This window comes from Heliconius melpomene, chromosome 2 (assembly GCF_056956725.1).
Source record: "Heliconius melpomene rosina isolate 202511_hmr_F chromosome 2, ASM5695672v1, whole genome shotgun sequence".
In the NCBI taxonomy this organism is placed as follows: domain Eukaryota; kingdom Metazoa; phylum Arthropoda; class Insecta; order Lepidoptera; family Nymphalidae; genus Heliconius; species Heliconius melpomene.
The window spans coordinates 9,698,862-9,718,232 of NC_140390.1; the positions used below are offsets into that span (position 1 = coordinate 9,698,862).

The 19,371-nt window shown below is 42.6% G+C and overlaps 2 protein-coding genes across 5 annotated transcripts in view; both read left to right on the forward strand.

The window, feature by feature from the left end:
• LOC146540829 (uncharacterized) overlaps positions 1 to 9,632 on the forward strand; it is a 57,974-nt gene extending 48,342 nt beyond the window's left edge. For both annotated transcript variants that reach the window (XM_085206843.1, XM_085206842.1), the window contains exon 2: positions 7,456 to 9,632. In XM_085206843.1, the coding sequence (XP_085062969.1) occupies positions 7,459 to 9,108 (1,650 nt within the window). In that variant the 5' untranslated portion in view covers positions 7,456 to 7,458 and the 3' untranslated portion in view covers positions 9,109 to 9,632. The remainder of the gene's footprint in view (positions 1 to 7,455) is intronic.
• Positions 9,633 to 13,575: 3,943 nt separating this feature from the next.
• LOC146540830 (apolipophorin-3-like) lies at positions 13,576 to 17,073 on the forward strand. Of its 3 annotated transcripts, none has more exons than XM_085199744.1 (5): positions 13,576 to 13,727; positions 15,355 to 15,747; positions 15,862 to 16,068; positions 16,535 to 16,693; positions 16,861 to 17,073. In XM_085199744.1, exons 2-5 carry the CDS (start codon positions 15,706 to 15,708, stop codon positions 17,008 to 17,010), a joined length of 558 nt encoding a protein of 185 aa, XP_085055870.1. In that variant the 5' UTR covers positions 13,576 to 13,727; positions 15,355 to 15,705; the 3' UTR covers positions 17,011 to 17,073. The 3 variants fall into 3 exon arrangements, with proteins under 3 accessions (XP_085055870.1, XP_085055880.1, XP_085055891.1); XM_085199754.1 differs by having other exon boundaries at positions 13,581 to 13,727; positions 15,500 to 15,747; XM_085199765.1 differs by having other exon boundaries at positions 13,618 to 13,727; positions 15,482 to 15,747.
• The last annotated feature ends 2,298 nt before the right edge of the window (positions 17,074 to 19,371 follow it).

Genomic DNA, 19,371 nt, shown 5'->3' on the forward strand with positions numbered 1-19,371 from the left:
GGAAAAATTTAAACCGCGACGAAGCCTTGAATGGCTTCGATGAGATCTATATGATCTATAATAACTTGAGCGCGATCGTCGGAACCGTTCGTGTTCCTAAGTTTCGCCGCGAGGACTTTGATTTCTTTGAAATCAAAACATCTAGCGAATCTTAACACAAGTGCTAAGTCGCTAGCGTTAGAAGAGGGGGCGGGCGCGGCGCGGGAATGCGCGGGTGCGGGCGCGGGCGCGGCGCGGGAAGGCGCCGGGCGCAAGGGCGCGATCGCGGTCGCGCCGGAAGGCGCGAGCGCGGGGCGGGGAGCCGCTACCTGAGGGGTAGGCGGCTGTACCGGTGCCGCGGCGAGGGCGACGACCGGTGTAGGTGCGGGTTTAAACCACGCATTCTCTTTAGGGAGAGGGGCGGGCTCGTATTGAGTAGGAACCGGCTCCTTTTTATTGGAGGTGCGCTTTTTGCCTCCGCGCCTAGTGCGTCTGCGCGGCGCGCGGGAACATCCGCGATAGTTCGCGGGATGGCCCTGCGTCTCGCATAGCACGCAGCTTGGGGGCACAGCGGGATCGGGGACTTTGCGGGGACAATCCGCAGTCGCGTGATCGTCTAGGCACTTAACGCACCTAGGCCGCGCGAAACAATTGCGGGCAGAGTGCCCGTATAATTGGCAGCGATGACACTGCCCAATGAGACCCCTCGTATGTGGGGGTTCGACTCTGATGCCGGTGAGAGAACACACCGACCTCAGATTGAATATTTCCTTTCCCTCCTTAGTGAGGTCAAGGATGACTAACACGATATCGAATTTCGCTTTGGTACGCGAATTATAGAGACGGTGCGCCTGGCGCACGGGGTAGCCTTTGCTACGAAGGTCATCTAACACGAGATCGACTTCGATCTCTTTGGGAATGCCCTTGAGAACGACGCGCAATTGGCGCTCGTCCTCCAGGGCGTAAGAGTGGTACCCTATCTGGTACTCACGAAGGAAAGAGGTAAATTGTCGGTGTTCCGACGAAGACCTAACTTGGATTTTGATTCCAACCTGCGTTAAGCGCGCGGTGGAATATTGGACATTGTGGCTATTGAGCCACTGCGACACCTTGCCCCATTTGTGCTTATCTTGCACATAAATGGGCGGCGGGGGTTTAACGCGGGGCGCGCGGGGGGGTACATCCTCTTCCCGCTCAACCGCAGAGGCGGGGGCAGGGGAGGGGAAAACCGTTAAGTCGTTCGCGCGGGAACGCCGGCCGTCGGGTTTGTTCGCCTTTTTGGGCGGGGGGGGGGGCCTTAGGGGCCCTGGCCTTACGCTTGGCCGAGCGCGATCCGACGGTCTCGAAACCGTCATCGTCCGAATCGGAGGACAGGCAAGTGCCCTCCTCCATCTCTACCTCAGTCTGGATCGGCGTAGGGGCACGAGAATGCTCCCTCGGCGGGGCGACTCCGAGGTCGCAAGGCCCACCGGAGAACAACGGCTCATCTTCGGCACTCGGGCCGGCAGCTGAAGGCTGCATATCGGCATCCGGGCCGACCTCTGGCGCGCTAGGCGAGCTAGGCGCATCGTGTCGCGTTTGCGCGAACTTCATCACGGCGTTGAATGCCTCCCCGTGGAAGGTCTCTAAGTACCTCAGCAGCTCGGAGCTACTGAGGCCGGCCATGCTTTGTCTCTCCCCTCACCATGCGGCGAGGGACGGGGTGTGTGCTTTAAAACTAACACTATATATAACAAGCAAAATCTACCGTCGGTGAACAGTAGGTGAGTACCTATCTAATAACAACTGTGTATTCACTTACTGAACAAACAATCCGGACGCTGGAAACGAGCGATGCGGGACTCGGCAACCACAGGGCAACGCAGCGCAGCAGGACGCCACGCAGCTCAGCAGTCGCAGGAATCCGCAGCACAACACTAATATAAATACAGTATCACTTCGACAAGGGATCGAAATAAATATAATAGCCCAATTGTGCGACCTCACCGAAGCAAGGCCGAATCGGATCTGGAAGGGGCTTTAAGCACTCTTCATTATAAAGTTCATTAAAAGTGCTCTCGAATCAATGTTCGGATAAGAAGCCCTATAGTGAGTGCGCCCCGCCGCCCTCTCCGCTCTCCGCTCTCCGCTCTCCGCTGTCGTCTCTCGTCTCCTGCACTCGACGTACAAAGAGGCGCAGCTGCGAGCTTTTAGTTCCTCACAAAACACTTGGGTTGTTGCCCCTCGCGCCCTCTGCTCGTACAAAACCAGTCGGACGCGTTTCCTTGTCGGGAGGAGGTCGGGACTCGCTGCGGGTGCCTGCGAGTGGGGCGCGATGGAGGGGGGGGGGGGGGTGTCGGTGCATGCGGTTAGACGACAATCCATTAGATGACGGTTTGCAATTATAATGTCCCCTCGGCTCGACTTGGGAACCTTATATTTGTATTTGTTTGCTTCTCTGAAGGGCACAACGCGCTGCCTGGTAATGTATGTGTAGTGTACATATATATATAGTACAGGCGTTAGAACTCGTCATGATATCGTAACATACGTAGACAATGAGTTTTTAATAATATATTTACTTTAGAACAGGATATTGAATATTTAAAGGTATTATTAAGTACATCAGTGAGCAGCGCGTTCTAAGCAAATATGAGCATTAGCGTGAACATTTACACTTACATATATAGTATAAAAGTGGAACCTGCGCCTCACCCGCCACCCCGCGCCCGCCGCGCCCGCCGCGCTCTCCTGTGCGGGACGAAGTGGTTGTAATCATAGATAGAGCAAGGCTGCTGAGGTACAACCTTTTGTATCATCTTTTTTTATTGAAAAAGTTTTATGATAGTTTTTTTATAACTTATTTTTACAAACAAGTATTTTTGTTTAAATAATTATATATTGTACTAGTGGACCCGGACGCGGCTACGCCTGCTTGAACTATAGGAATATTTATTAAATATTATATAATATATTTATTTTTATAAGGATGAATATTAAAATATAAGTTCATTTTGGGTGACGTTTTCTTAAAACAACAAAGAAACTTTGCAAACCGGTGCTTAGCAACGACGGTTGTTATTAACATGGCAGAATAAATTGCATGTCAAATTAGAAAGTATTTTAATTTATTAGTACATATGTATAATGTAATATTATATAGCCTATAACACTTCTGAAGAATGCAGCTTTCATACAAAACAAAAACATAGTAAATCGGACCAGTAGATCCAGAGATCTTAGCGTTCAAACAAATAAACAAACAAACAAACTCTTCCGTTTTATTATATTAGCATAGATTTAAATAATTGTGTAAGTGTAAATTTAAGTACATCTTTGAATCTAAATCATAAAAGCCGGTGGTCCTAAACGCCTGGAAAAAACAAAATTTTCTTCTCTTTAATAATACTATCTAACTAAAAGGATTCATATATGACAATATTATCAATTTGGATGTAGGTAGTTATTATTCTCCTAATCACGATTTTACTAAGTATTTTCAGATGCACCTAAATTTTTTTAACACATGTCTATTAAATAAAAACCTAAAAAGAGTATGTTGATATTTTATGGTTCGAGGTGGTAGAATTTAAATAATATTGCAAAATGCCCTACGAACTAAAGATAGGGCTTGCAATACGCGCAACGCGCACGCGCATGAGACCCGCACGTCCGGCGAGGACGACGACCCCCGCGGCCCCGCAGCCCCGCAGCCCCACCGGCCGGCGCCGGGACGCCGCATCGGGCCTCGGGCTGCATACATTTTAATGCAATATCCGCTATTTTATAATAATTTACATGCAAAGATGTCGTCTTTACTGGAGCGCAAATGAAGAGTACCTACGCAGTAAATAGTATCAATTATTACAGAAACAATTTACTTATACGTCATGCTAAGTCAGGTTACGCTCAAGACATTTGAGTAGGAGAGCGGGGTCGCCGGGGTTGTCACTGGCCCCACAGTACATCACAAATACATGTTACAAAGTAAAAGAACAGGATGCGCTGATAGCGTCCATCATCCCCTCATCCGGTAGACGTTCGCTTTTTCTGAGAAATAAAACAATGTTCACTTGTTATTTCTTTTGCAAACATCATGTTAGAAAATGAAATATATATAATTGTTGCAATTTTAAATAATCTGTTCAGGATGTTAAAATAAAACAGCACGCGCGCCCCTCCCGCGCCCCTCCCGCCTGATATAGGAAGTGGAAGGTGGTGGGATGTGAGCTCACCGGCTCGTCATCATCTACTCTCAAATCACGGTAATCGTGACGGTTTTTGCTAGGGAGTGAAGGCTTCACGAGCGATGTGGTCATCGCTCAATTACCTTATACGCGCGTGCCTTGCGTTCGGAGCCCAAGGTCATGTGCGAAGATGCTTTTTATATTTCTTTTAACTCTTAACATCTCATATTATGTATGATGTACTGTGACTGTCTGTGACAATTGTTGCCAATAAATGCAATATCATATTTCTGTATTGTATTAAAGTAGTGTAAATTATATTATTTATATGTATTATCTCACAGTAATTGTAGTGAATTGTATTAAATCACGTTTAGAAGCACCTCGTCCTCGTAAACTGTTTGAATCTTAGCGTTGACTAATATACATTGTATTATAGTCACTAAACCGATTGAAATAGAGTATGTAATGGTTTATAATATATAGTACTGTTGGGTGCACGCCGCCGTGACCGTTCCGAGTCACTCCACATGAGGTCGGTCGTCTTCTGTCGTTCGCAATTATCCTTGGCTCGTCAGCAGGAAGACGTGTGAGTGGGTTCTTCTAAATAGCTAGCTTCGATTCCTATTTTAGAAAATGGAATATGTTATATGTTTTCTCTATTTAATAGTTCTGCCACTTTACACGCAGCGCCTGCGAATTCGGCGGAAAATGGGGAACGGAAGAGTCACGGATTATTTTAACATTAGGTACCCAGGCTGCTTATCCTGCTTTGTGCGGGAGGGATCCAGCGTGAAGATAAAAAAAGGAACATCTATTTTCAGAATGTCTTAAGTTACACGTAAACATAGTTTTCATTGACATTATAAAATTTTCTTTTACGAAAAGAATATACACCTATCCCCCGATTTACACGATAGATACGTCTCTGAGAAAAACGTGTAAATCGAAAATTAATAAATGTAAATCGTAAAGCTTGCAGAAAATGCATAATTTTTCTATTCAACAGTTGTGTTTTTTCAATATCTTTAGGTGTACACCACCAACCAGTTGTTTTTGAAATAATTTTTGTAAAATAACTGTAATGATTGCATATTGCAAAAATGCCCAAATCGAATCGAATAATCCAATATCGAAATCAAATCCAAAATAATTAATCGAATATCGAATCGAAAATATTTAATTTAGAACTTCCTCCTTGTTTTAAAAGTCGGTTAAAAATACAAATTTATCACAAACAAATACAGATTTATTATAAGTATAGATATGCATTGCTATATATTTGCAGGCAAACTCGTTCAAATGCTGATAACTTTTTTTTTAATGAACCGATTTTGATGAAATAAACTTTAGATGTTAAGTTGAGTTAAAACAAAGCAATTGGTGAGTAGTTGTAGTAGAGTAGTTTGAAGTAAATCGGTTCAGCACTTTCTGAGATAATCGTGACCATACATACATACAGACAGACAGACGAGAAACAAAAAAAAAATTTTGCTTTCTATTCTTTATTCAAAATATTTTTACTGTTTTATTATATACTGAGTAGAGAAGAGATACATAGAGCGTCTTCAAAATCGGTTTATTTAACCGATTGTTGAAGATATTCAGAGACCATATTATGTATGTATGAAACGACGCCTCGCAGCTGCAGCCAGCTCTGGCGTCCGCACCCCACAATCACGATGGGACCTTAAATATGTATTTATGTGCTTGTTGTACTCAACTGAGTAGGTACAATGTGACTTTAAATTGTATTAAATCTATTAATTACAATTCAATAGAACATTTTACAATTACATACTTTGATGTTTTAATCTATTATGTGAATTGTAGCGTGCCATGATACAATTAATTCGGTTTTGTTTACGTTATTATTTTATATTTAATCAGTGTTCTAAATACGTACATCTATTACGACAACTGCTCTAAGTCGAACTTAGTTGGTAACATAATGTTTACTAACTATATTCTAAAATAGTCGGCCTCTGCCCCCGACGCCCTAACGACCGCGACTGCAGAGTGCTGCAGCGCCCACTTCTCACACATAAGGACGTGCTGTGTGAGAAGTTCTACATTTAAACATGATAGAAGGATATTTACAGCGGCACAGCGTGGCGGTCGTGGGTTCCATTCTCACTTGGAGAAAATAATTACTTTCATTTGTTTAATATGGTAACAAGACGATGCGCCTCCTGCCTCGCTCTGCCTCGCAATACCAAATATTTTGAAAATTGCGCGGACGTGGACAACAAAGTGTCTCTATAGTCGGAATAAAGTGTGAAGCTAAAAAATATATTTAAAAAATGTAAGTGAACGGTAGCAACATGTCCAAGTCTTACAAACGGTGTCGGCTCTCCGGACGCGTCCTAGTCGTGCTGTACTCGTCGTGAGCAACGTCAACTGTTGAATATGAATTTTCGTTTCGTTGAATTCTCGTATAACACATTCGCAATGACCTCTTACACAATTCGTTCTAAATATTGTAAATGAATTCAAAATCAATATTGATTTTAAGGCAATTTGTTATAATGCGGATGACGCAAGCGCTCAGTCGACCACGACGCGGGAGAGATTAGTAATAGAATACAATTAAACAGTTCTGTAACAATTCTCCTAGTAAGTGTCCCAGCAGCAGCAGGAGCAGGCAGCAGGCGCGGCTTCCTGTTGCAGCAGTATTTCAAGAAATGCAACTAGCGCTGCTAACATTACTATGTAAAAGTATTATTTAAGTCATACACGGCCCCCCTACATTTGAGGCACATCTCCACAGATAATGATAAAGCTGCTAGTATTAGCGCATTAAAAAGTTAAATATTGGCAATGAGACGTCGCCAACTCTGACAGCACCTCGCTGTCACTTCGCGGTCATGTACACTTTGTAGAGGAATACGATTATTTTGTTAGACTCTTAGGTTTGGTCAAATTTTGTCTAAATTTTAAAATTGAGTGATTTTATAATACAGCTCAGGAAAATATTTCAGTGTTATGAAGCTATGATGAGAACTATATCGTTAAATTGTGAAGACGAACATAATATGTACATACGTGTGACGACGAAAAGCGCATTATGATATAACCACATGTGCCTGTGCCCTGTGCGCCGCGCCCTGTGCACTGTGAGCTGTGCCCTGTGTGCCGCGCCCTGTGCGTCGTGCCCTGTGTCCTGTGACAATTGCTACTTTTGGTAGCTGCAAATCAAAAATCGTGCACCCATGCATACTATGTAAACATTGCTTTTTGTATGTCGAGTAGGTACTTTTTAAGACATATTTTAAATTATGCTAATGTTAGTTTATTTGTCGCGTTGCAGGCCATGCGGGGGTGGTGCGCGCGGTGGAGCGGGTCGGGGCGCGCGCGGCTACGCTGGCTGGCGGCGCTGGTGTGCTGGGGCGCGCTGGCGGGGCTGGCGCTGCCGCGGCTGCAGGGCCCCCCGCCGCGCGCCCGCCCCGGGCCCCCCGCGCCGCCCGCACGCCTCCTGCTGCAGTCCGAAGCGGGCAGCACGCCGGCCGCCTCCACGGCGCCGCCCGCGCCCGCGCTGCCCGCCACCGACACGCGCGTTCTCTCCGAGGACGAGCTGCGCGCCGACGCCGAGCGCCGTCTGCCCTCGCTGCCGCTCGCCTACTGGCATAAGCACCGCAACGATAAGAACAAGTACTACAAGAAGAAGGACTGCGCCCCCTTCCCCTCCATCTACGACCTGGAGTTCCACAACACGTACTGGCAAACCCTCCGCGTCAAGACTGACGTGTTCCACTTCTACGGCGCGTACCTGGATGCGCGAAACACATCGCGCATCGGGCCGGCGGTGCGCGTGTTGGGCGTGCACGACCGCATAAAGCCGACACTCACCACGCACTGCCAGCTGTGGTTCGAGGAGCGCGAGGCGCCCGTGGTGGTGCGCAATCTGGAGTACAAGTACGTGTGGAACAACAAGTGGGGCAACTACCGCGACGGCGTGCTGCAGCCCTACCTGCTGGCATGCGTGCTGCCCGCGGAGGTGCGCCACCTGGTGCCCGCCTCCGTGTCCATCGTGGTCGACCCTTGCGACCGCGCCACCAACAACCTGCGCGTGCACAACGACCGCCCCAAGCCGCCTGCGACGCAGAAGGAGTTCGCAGTTTGCGTGAAGGGCCTCGACTTTCTCCACGAGGACCTCTCCGTCCGCCTCGTCGAGTGGATTGAGCTTATCCGGTTGTTAGGCGCAGACAAAATATTTTTCTACGAACTCCAAGTACATCCGAATATTACAAAAGTTTTAAACTATTACAACGAGCTCGGCGTGACCGAAGTGACGCCTATAACCCTGCCCGGAGGTCAACCGAACCTGCCTGGCCTCCAGCACATGTACCTAACAAAGAAGACGACTCACAAGCGACAGATGGAACTGATTCCGTACAACGACTGCCTCTACCGCCACATGTACCAGTATAGGTGGCTGGCGCTGCTCGACATCGACGAGGTGATCGTGCCGCTGGAGGACGGCGACTGGAGCTCGCTGATGCGACGCGTGCTGCCGCTGGCCACGCCGGCTCCGGGCAAGCCGCCGCGCTCCTCTTACCACGCCTCCAACCTGTACTACCTGGACTCGTTGCAGCACGAGCACACCTGGGAGGAGGGCGTGCCGCGCTACTTGCACATGCTGCAGCACGTGTACCGCACGCGTAACTTCACCAAGCCGGGCCAGTACGTGAAGGCGTTCCACTCGACGGACCGCGTGCTGGCGCTGCACAACCACTTCCCGCTGGCGTGCCTGGGCGGCGCGTGCTCGTCCTACGGTCTGGACACGCGCCATGCGCGCCTGCAACACTACCGCGCCGACTGCGTCACGGCGCTCAGCAAGACGTGCGCGGAGCTGCGCGCGCAGCCCGTGCGCGACACCGCGCTGTGGCGCTGGCGCGCGCCGCTCGTGGCCGCGGCCGACGCGGCGCTCACCGCGCTCGGCTTCCTGCCGCCGCACCGGTGACTGAGCTCTCCTCCTGCTATAGTATTACACGTATCTTATAGTTTAATTTTTATTTTTGGAGTTCCTGCTACTGAGGGTCACCGACGTGACGCTGTGCCTTCGATTTTGGATGAAGAAAATTTATCAATTTTAGTGTTTAAGGACGATATTGTGGATTACATTACATTTGATGAATATGACTTGTAGCCGCTAGGAGCATTTATCTAGGTATTAGTTGTATCTATTGAAACAATGTAATGTTTCATTGTAACTTGTGACATTCAAATGAAGATTGCATGAGTAAGTTTTACGGAAATGTTTATTTATATTAAGAATGCATCGATAAACACTTGTGTCAATCCAAAATAAATTCGATGCACAGCTCAAAGTTTAGAGATATAAACATACAAGTATAAAAATGTAAATACTAATATTTGTCATAATGTAATTGCTGCGTATCATATGTGACAGGAGTAGCGCCTACTGCCGCCTGCTGCCTGCTGCTTCAGACAGGGATCGAACTGAATAAATTTGTAAAAAAATAACTTGTTTTATTTACCTGATTACTCATATAAAATGAGACACTTGATACAAACTACACATATAAACATATAAAACACAAACATATAAAGTAAAAAGTTTAAAAAGTAAGTAAATGTGACATGAAACATTAACTTCCTACGCTATCAACACTGGGAGCTGGGGGAATGTTAATATTAAAAATAAGTATTAGTTCATTTCTTTACTTCACTCAATTCTTCATTCCAAAATTATAATTTGACCCGTACCCGCCTCCTATCACACCTCGGATTATATATTTGTATTATATATATACAAAAAATAGGAAAATTAATCTATGTTTATTTATTATTTAAAAAAACTAAACTTAAAAAAATATATTAGAAATGACACATCGAATAATATTAGAGATAGACACTTCTAAATTCCAACAAATTACAAGCGCCTTTGAATTTAATATACTAAAGTGTAAAAACTATTATTTGCTCCTAATATACTTATTTGTAAGCGCTCTGGCTGGGAGTTGTAACTATGTTAAATATTTATAATGTAACGAAAGTCGGATACTATTTGTTGTATCTCGGTTACCCTAATAACTGGCAAAGTGACCGCCACCCGACATCCATATTCCCTAATAGGAGATACAGGTGTTGGGTGCTGTATGCACACGTAAACTAAGGTTTTATAAAATAACTAAATTCTAGTCCTATTGTTTTACTACTGGCTTTCTCTCTCTATAAGGCTTTTTCGCACCCAGCGCACCGCCCGATGGAGGAATTGGGTTTTCTGTGCAAATCCTACAAAAGGCAGGATACAACGCGAAGGTAAAATAAATCACAAACGATATCCTTGACAAAACAATTAACAAGAAAATACTTTTAGGCACAGGTATTTCTTATTAGATATTGTTTTAGTTTGCTATTTTATAAAAAGAGAGATTTTTTAAATAAAAAATAAATAAAATGAATATAGGTAGCTAATATATTAATTTTATAAATAATAAATCATTAGCTTGTTTAATTCTGCCAGGTTTTAGACAATCCGAATCTGAAGAAACAGCACCTGTCAGATGAAGTAATATATTTAAAACGACATAACGACAGGCGCAAAACAGATTTTATATAATTTTTATAATATTTTATTATTTTCACGCTCATAGCAGAGTAGGCTGAGGGGATATAGTGTTAAGATACTTCGTTCCTATTAAGACACTTCCGTTCCCCATTTTCCACCGAATACTTGAAGTAGTGGCAGGAATCTAAACCACGCTTTGGCTCGTTGCCAGAGCGAGAAAATGAATGTATTAACTTTTTATTCCCCCGAGTGGGTTGCTTAAAATAGTTTGAGGCTGTTTTTCTTCGATCATGGTATTTCAATTAACATAAATATTTAATAAAATCATTCAATGCTGGGCGATGGCTCCTGGTTGTAAATGCTGCGACTTCAATTCGGGCGTAAAGCGGAGAAATATAAGTCCAAGGGATGCTGCACTGGCTCACCTCACCCCACATCATTCCTGGGAAAGATTACATTTAATTAGTTTTTATCGCTCTAATAAGCGGCGTCACATGAAAACAAACAAAAATAGAACATTTAATGCAGGTCGGTACACGGTACATACACATACGGTAGAAGATCAAGTACATATTAATAACATTAGCAGCCTTTTTGTCTGGATTGCAACTGGAACTATAAGATACTTCCATAAATATAGTTTAAGATTGTGTCAGCAGAAATATTTATTTAGTATACCTGTGTGATAATATATGTATATTAGGGCGGAGGTCCCCGTATGTATGGAGGCGCACGTAGCCGATGGGAACTGCGACGTCTAACGCACATCGTTCGTTATTGTGCTGACTCCATGTTTGGTAGCAACAATACCATCAGCACTCACTCACCTCACCCGACGCGACGCGCATACCAAATATTATATTTATTATGTATGTAAAGTACTATAGACAAACATTCAATTGTTTTTTATAACATTAACTAAGTACGCTGTCAACTAATAAATATACAAACACTAAACTATTAATTCCCCTCTGTCCATACACGGTACAATAAAGTTACCGAAAATTATTTTAAAGTCAACATAAGGTTTCAAAGACCGTCTTAGCGCAAGGGCACAAGCGTGCGGCATTAAACGCGACGGTCGTAGGTTCAATTCCCACTCAGGTGGTAAAATATTTTTCATTTCTTCGCTCTAGTGACGAGACAAGGCGCGGTGTGCCGTCACTCAACACGCATGACGCGACGTGTCTTAACACTCTCACTCCGCTCCAAAGAATTCCTCTCACTACCAGGATACTGCACTTAGTATCCTGGTAGTTCTACTGCAGTCGGCAGTCAAAGAACGAAGTCGCCAATACTTCAACTGTAGGGTCTGTAGGTGTCATTAGACCTTCATGCAGGTTGGGTAGGGGGTAGGATTTGATAATTTACAGGCAAATATAAGGTTGACGATTGTCGACTGGTATATAATTATTGTTGTTTATCTGCGATGGTGTCCACACAGCGCGACGCAGACAAAGCATTATACCTAAGTACTTACTGGTACTAGCTAGTACTCCGCACGCGTCTAGTGCTAGTTTATATTAGTTTTATGTAAGTGAAGTTTATCTACTTATCTACACAATATCTATAACGACGACTAGAAAAAACCCCAGGAGAGTTATTCTTGTACTAGTGTTTGAAATTTTGACTTTTAATAGGTAACATTCCGCGCAGCGGCGGTGGACTCCCAGGACTCCCAGGACTGCTTGGAGCTCCTCATCTCGCAGCGCCATGGGCAGTGAGCACCCCGTACCCGTGCAATAACTCCATGAAATAGATTATTATTTATGAATATTTTAGTTTGTTTACTCTAGTAACAATGCAAAGCGCGACGTTGGGTTCCGCCACTCAACACGCAATGTAGGTGCAGAGTACAGACGGACTCTGTACATGTGATGCACGGTGCACAGTGCACAGTGCACAGACGGCGAGCACAGGACACCAGTAACAATGACGGCACGCTAGCATTTAGAACTTGCCACATTAGGCGCGGCCGCGACCACTCGCAGGAGTCGCAGGGCTGCCACGTTGGTAGCTATGAACCGAGTATCAAACGCGGGCTTCACGAAACTCGGGAGTTCCTCTATATTGCTATCTATATAGTATCTTTCAGTAATCGTATATTAAAAACAAAATTTACTTGAGTGATAATTTCGTTACACTGTTCTATTAGTGTTATGTACTCAGAATAGCGTTATCATAAGAGAGCTGATAATGTTTCTCAAACAATGATTATTAAGATCCGGCATCGCTCACTCTTGGACTAATGACTGTTAAGTAATTGTACACAACCAAATAAGTTTAAACAAATAAACACATTTATATATTTTTTTTTCTCGTTTCTAACATTCCGCATAGGTATCTACTTATATTTGACAATTGCACGGACGGAGGAGTAGCCATACGAGTATGTACACCATACATTCGATCACATTTACACGTTGCTATGGCAACGCCAACGCAACGCAACACAACACTTATTACATTAACTTTGTAATTAAATTTAATAATTGTTTTTTAATAATTTAGGAGACGTTGAAATTCAGATTACTTATATATTTAAAAAACATATAAAAAAAAATAATAAATTAGCTTCACGCTGCATCCCGCACACAGCAGGTGGAGGGCAGGCAGAGGGAACCTAGTGTTAAGACACTCCGTTCCTCACTTTCTGCCGAGTTCTGAAGGCATTGCGTGTTAAGTGGCAGAACTCAACGCCGCGTTTTGCCTCGACACCAGAGCGAATAAATGGAAATATAAACGTAAATAAATATTTCACTTCCTCGAGTGGGGATCAAACTCACAACCGTCGCGTTACAGTCACACCCGTGTGCCGCTGTGCCACGATGGTCTCACATATAAAAGGAATGTATATAGCAGAGAGCAGGTCGCGGTGCCAACCCTGGCGCGCGAGTGTGAAGCGTAATGAGGAAGCCGGCGTCGACGCTGAGTTAGTTCTATTCCTCTCCTCTCTGCGAGAGACACCTACCGCCTGCCCTCTCAGGCCTTACCAGCTCTCACCAGTCCTCCGCCTAGTACCTGCCCTCCTGACGGACTCTTATATTGTAAGTGTAGTACATTACATCGTGTAGGAAAAATAAGTTTAAAAAAACGAATTTGAAATAGAGATATTTACTACTCTATTAACAAAAATAAATGTTTGTCTCTTAATTAGCATGTATACACCGCCGTATTGGACTTTGTGTTCATTATGAACGACGTGCTGTTGCTATTGCCGAGCTAGGCAGATAGGCGACTCATAGTAAACACAAACAAACTTAAAATTAGTATAATATTTTAGTAGACTAAAAATCCCAAACTTTCACAATACTGAAAATTTAATACATTTTATCGTCAAGTTTTCGAGTTCGGTACGGATTACGGTGATTGTTTCCCAATATTAATTAGAGGAGAAAAATGATATACCTACCTCCTATGAATGTCGTCACGTACTTACCTATGGAACTGATCTGCGTGTTCGGATTTCCTAAAAAATATTTCATGTCACTTTCATTCTTAGTCTATAAAAACAAGACACTCTCATGTTGTAAACTTACAAGCGCATATTTTACATATTTTATGTCATAGAGGCATTTGTTAATAACCTATGGTGCCCCTTGCCCTTCATAATACGTTGTTTATAATTAAATGTCTTGTTTATCCCGCAAGTATCTAGGAGTCCCTGGTCTCTACGGAGTGCCTTCATGCTCCAATATCTTGAAATTATATCGACAGTTGACTAATAAAGTACAAACAATGTGTTCCAATAACATTCATAAAAAAATATTTTAAAATATGCCAATATTGTAAAAATGTTTTAAGTATTTTAAAGGAATCAATTTAAATCATCAGCAAAAATGGCGCCAAAAAAGGCGTTTAGGCCAGGTTTGGCGCAAGGGCACAAAGTGTGACTGTAAACGCGACCGGGTGTGGGTTCGATCCCCACTCAAGAAATGAAATATTTATTTAAATTTATATTTCCATTTCTTCGCTCTGGTGTCGAGGAGGCAAAGCGCGGCGTTGAGTTACGCGACTCAACACGTAGTGCCTTCAAAATTCGGCGGAAAGTGGGGAACGGAGTGTCTTAACCTGATGTTCCCTCTGCCTAGCTTGCTTTGTGTGCGGGATTGCGGCGGGATTGCGGCGGGATTGCGGCGTGCGCATGCTCATATATGCGCGAGTGTACAAGGGGTCTGGCTTTATCACGACGCGATGTGTGCGATCAGATACATCGCTATCGTTGTGTTCGGGACGTGTCGCAATCCTTGACATTCACCATTGACCTCTTTATCTTGCGCAGTTCAAATACCCGAACGAAATTTTTACAATATAACGCTAAATATTTTTTTTGTTTTAAAACTGATTAATATGAAATTTATTACATGTAGGTACATGTATCTAAAATGTCCTCTATTATAATTCATGAGACAAAAAATTGTTTAGTTCTTATACTTTCTCAAAAAATAGTCACTATGTACGAGTAGGGACTCTTCATTTCACTTCACTCCACTCCAAGTGACTTGCGGGCTTTGAATTACTAGGTTATAGGTATTTTACAAAATATAATATGCGCATATCATGACTCTACTATGAGCTATTTTTGTTGCCAGATTAAAAAATTTTGCTAATTCAAACCAAAAATCCCTGTAATACATATGTACATACATAATAGTTTCCTCTGATCTTCGCTAGGAGCTATTGATTCACTGCCACATTGACCTCGAGGTCGCAGGAGGACGCAGGGCCAGGGTCGCGCTATCTGCACCGGTGCCGGTGGTGGGTCATTACATGATTACTGCTCATCGCCTAATGACTGCAGTTTGTACTTTGTAAACAGGGCACAAGGCGGCTGTGTTTACCGTGTGCAGGAAAATTTCTTTGAGAGACGCACTATCGGACCAACACCCCTCCCCTCCCCTCCGCATCCCCCGCTCCACGCACGCCCCTCGAGGTTGAGCTTTATATACTGTCGCTGCTCCCGGACCTAGCATACTGCTCCGTGTTCTCCAGTTCTCAACAACTGCTCGCATTATCCATCTTAAAATGGCCAAATTTATCGTGATGTTCTTTGCCTGCCTGGCTCTGGTAAGTTATTTCTAAATTTTCATAACTTCTTGCTACTATTTCATTATTACTTTCATATTTTTATATAAATTTTGAGAGTAGTTTTAATGACGCTTAATATTGATATAATATCAGGCAACAGCAAGACAAGTTCGTCGCGAGGCGCCGTCGGTATTGCAAGACCTGGAGAAGCACGCGTCCGAGTTCCAGAAGATCGTCTCGGAACAGTTCAATGCCCTGAGCAGCTCCAAGAACTCGCAAGAATTCAACAAGGCGCTGAAGGAGGGCTCGGACTCAGTACTGCAGCAGCTATCGGCTCTCTCCAACAGCCTGCAGAGCGCGGTGAGTGCTCTTCATTTAACCTTGTTTTTGTAACGCTATCTAATTTTCTCGAGCATTATAGTGATAAATTCATATATTTATTATCGCTTGAAAGTGACCTGGGGTCTAGATTACAAAAAATAAAGCACTAATTACTTACGTGGCCGTTTTAGGTTCGATCCCCATTTGGGGAAATTAATTATTATTTATTAATATTTTAATTTATTCGCTGTGCCACGTGCGTGCTGAGTTCATCCACTCAATGCATCGAAAAAAATCGGAGGAATGTCTGAAACGGCATGAAAGTGATATTTTATTTGATTTAGTATTATCAAAGTTTTAATATAAAAAATAATTTAAGGCCCAATAATTGAACTATTTCTGCATCATAAAACAATTATGTACGTATAGGTTACTAATTCTGTTCAATTGATGTAGAGCTGGAAACACTTGAACATAATAATATAATATATAATAATTGGCACAGCTGAGCGACGCCAACGGCAAGGCGAAGGAGGCCCTGGAGCAGTCGCGCGCCTCCCTCCAGCGCACCGCGGAGGAGCTGCGCCAAGCTCATCCCGAAGTGGAGCAGCAGGCGCAGCAGCTGCGCGACAAGCTGCAGGCGGCCGTCAAGAACACCGTGGAGGTACTACTATAGATCACGTCATTTACTAACAAGTCAAGCATCACATGTGTTGCAAAACATTTATAAAACAATGTTTTAAGCGAAAAGGAGAGACGATACATAGATTAAACTAGATCTATAAGATGATAAAATATATAAATTATATTAAAAATTCATGTTATTCACAGGAAACTCAAAAGCTAGCCAAAGAAGTAGCAGCTAGCATTGAGCAGACCAACCAGAAGGTAGCCCCCCAGATCAAGCAGGCCTACGACGACTTCGTGAAGCAGGCCGAGCAGGTGCAGAAGAAGCTGCACGAGGCCGCCAACAAGCAGTGACCGGTCGCCAAATACACCTGTTGTAATAAACATTATATATGTACAATAAAATAGTTTAATTCATACTATTTCTTATTCATATTGAGGTACCCATACGCCCAGTCAATTTGTATTATTTTACTAAATATAATAAACTTTCCATTAGATGTTAGTACAAGTCCTATCACTTAATTTAATTTTATAATGTTGTTTTGTTATAAGCTAGCAAGATAATGTTCGAATCAATATTCAAATTTAACTTGTAACTCTTTAACTCTATTTTATTTAGAACTAGCGGACCCGGACGCGGCTACGCCTGCTTGAAATATAAGAATATAATTTCTATAGAAATATAATTTCAATCTAGATGAAATGTTAAAAGTGACTATTATATTTATTTTCATAAGGATGACGGATATCAAAATGACGCGGTAACGCGGGACGCGGTCGCGTAGCGACGACGGTTGTTATTAACATGGCAGAATAAATTGCATGTCAAATTAGAAAGTATTTTAATTTATTAGTATATATGTGTAATGTAATATTATATAGCCTATAGCACTTCTGAAGAATGCAGCTTTCATACATAACAAAAACAAAGTAAATCGATCCAGTAGATCCAGAGATCTTAGCGTTCAAACAAACAAACAAACAAACAAACTCTTCCGCTTTATTATATTAGTATAGATTATAGTCTATTTGGTTTAGTAAATTGTTGTTTACACAATAGTCAATTGGCAATCAGTAGAGAATGATACCTAATGTCCTAGAGTGATACCTAGAGTCTAACGTCACCACGAACTGAAGTAAATACATTTTATTTATTTATTTAGAATGTGTAGCTTATACACGTATTTTAGTGGCAAAACGAACTAACAAACTAACAAACAAGACCGAAACATAAATACGGAAATGCCTTTACAATGTTGACTTTAATATTATTGCCGGCCGGCCGGTGGTGGTGGTGGTGGTCTACCACGCGTCATAGTTATCCTGGTGCTAAAGAAGTTCCAAGCGTCATAGTCCAAGTAGAGTAAATTCATCGCCTACTTGCTATGTATATCAATTTGTTTATACATACTCTGCGAGGAGTAAATTTAAAGCTTGCTGTTTTAAATGAAACTCTTCACCAGACATACCGCGTATATTTAGTTTTAGTCATTTTTGGACACTCAGCGTTTTGAATATTGATTCAAAAATGATCGCTTGATGTTTTATTGCTATAACTGTACTGTGTAATATTGCTTCAACTACACTATCAATAACTTATTAATGTCAATAATGTCAGTTATAAATTTTGTATCCGATCGCGGCAAAGTTATGACGCTATGAGTGACAGATGACAGCGCGTCACCACAGAGAATAGATGGAGCACGTCACTGAAGAAGTGAAAGAGGAAGAGAAGTATAACGACGATTGTTTGGAAATTGCACTACATGTTTATGTGAAGACGAGAAATTAAGAGACTTCTTCAATCAATGCTGTCTGTTTCGAAGTAACATATTTTGTAATCAAGTTTAATAATAAAATCCCAAATCTTTAAAATAATTTTATGAGGTATTAGGACCGTTGAATTTTCTGGATTATTCCAACGACACACTTCTACTTAGTAATTCCTTTATTATTTCAGCAGAGTTTCCCCTTATTTCTTCTTAATTCTTCAGTTACCAAAACAGTAATGGCTTCCCCAACATGGGCGGCCATATTTATACCATTTAGTTTACATATAATAATATCTATTTGACCCATCTTTCTACGAATAGACATTAGTTGTAATACACTAATATTTATGCATTTACTTTTGATAATACTTAAATGACATAGTCTCTTTTATAACTAAAGTAAAACGATTAATGCTACGGAAGTAAACTTTTAGCGCCTAACATAGAACTATAAGATTTTGTGAAAGATTTTGTATGGCTCGTAGAAGAGTTGAGTTGATATTTAAACCACAGGATTAGCGAGTAAAAAGTTTATTGCGTAAGTTACAAAGTTTAAGTTGGATGCCAATCCGCGGTGATAGCCGCCCGTCAACTGCGATGTTAATTGTACGACTATTCATTTAAATATATTTTGTTCTAACGCGTCCTAAACGAGGTCGCGTCGTCAGCTATATAAAAATCTGTACGTGAACCGTACATGCTCCCGAGACAAGATACAAAAGATACAAATGGTGGATGGGCATCCAGTACAGCAAAACATATACAAAAGAAAATACGTTTGAAATAAAGTTTAAAAGAATAAAAGTAAACATTAAAAATAATTAATATGATTCGAAATACATCAAGAAAGAAATCACTTTGACATATCTTCAAAAGTATTATATTTTCGCAAGCTCCAGCGGTGTAGAATGCGTTGTTCGTCTTTCCCGCATTTCGATTC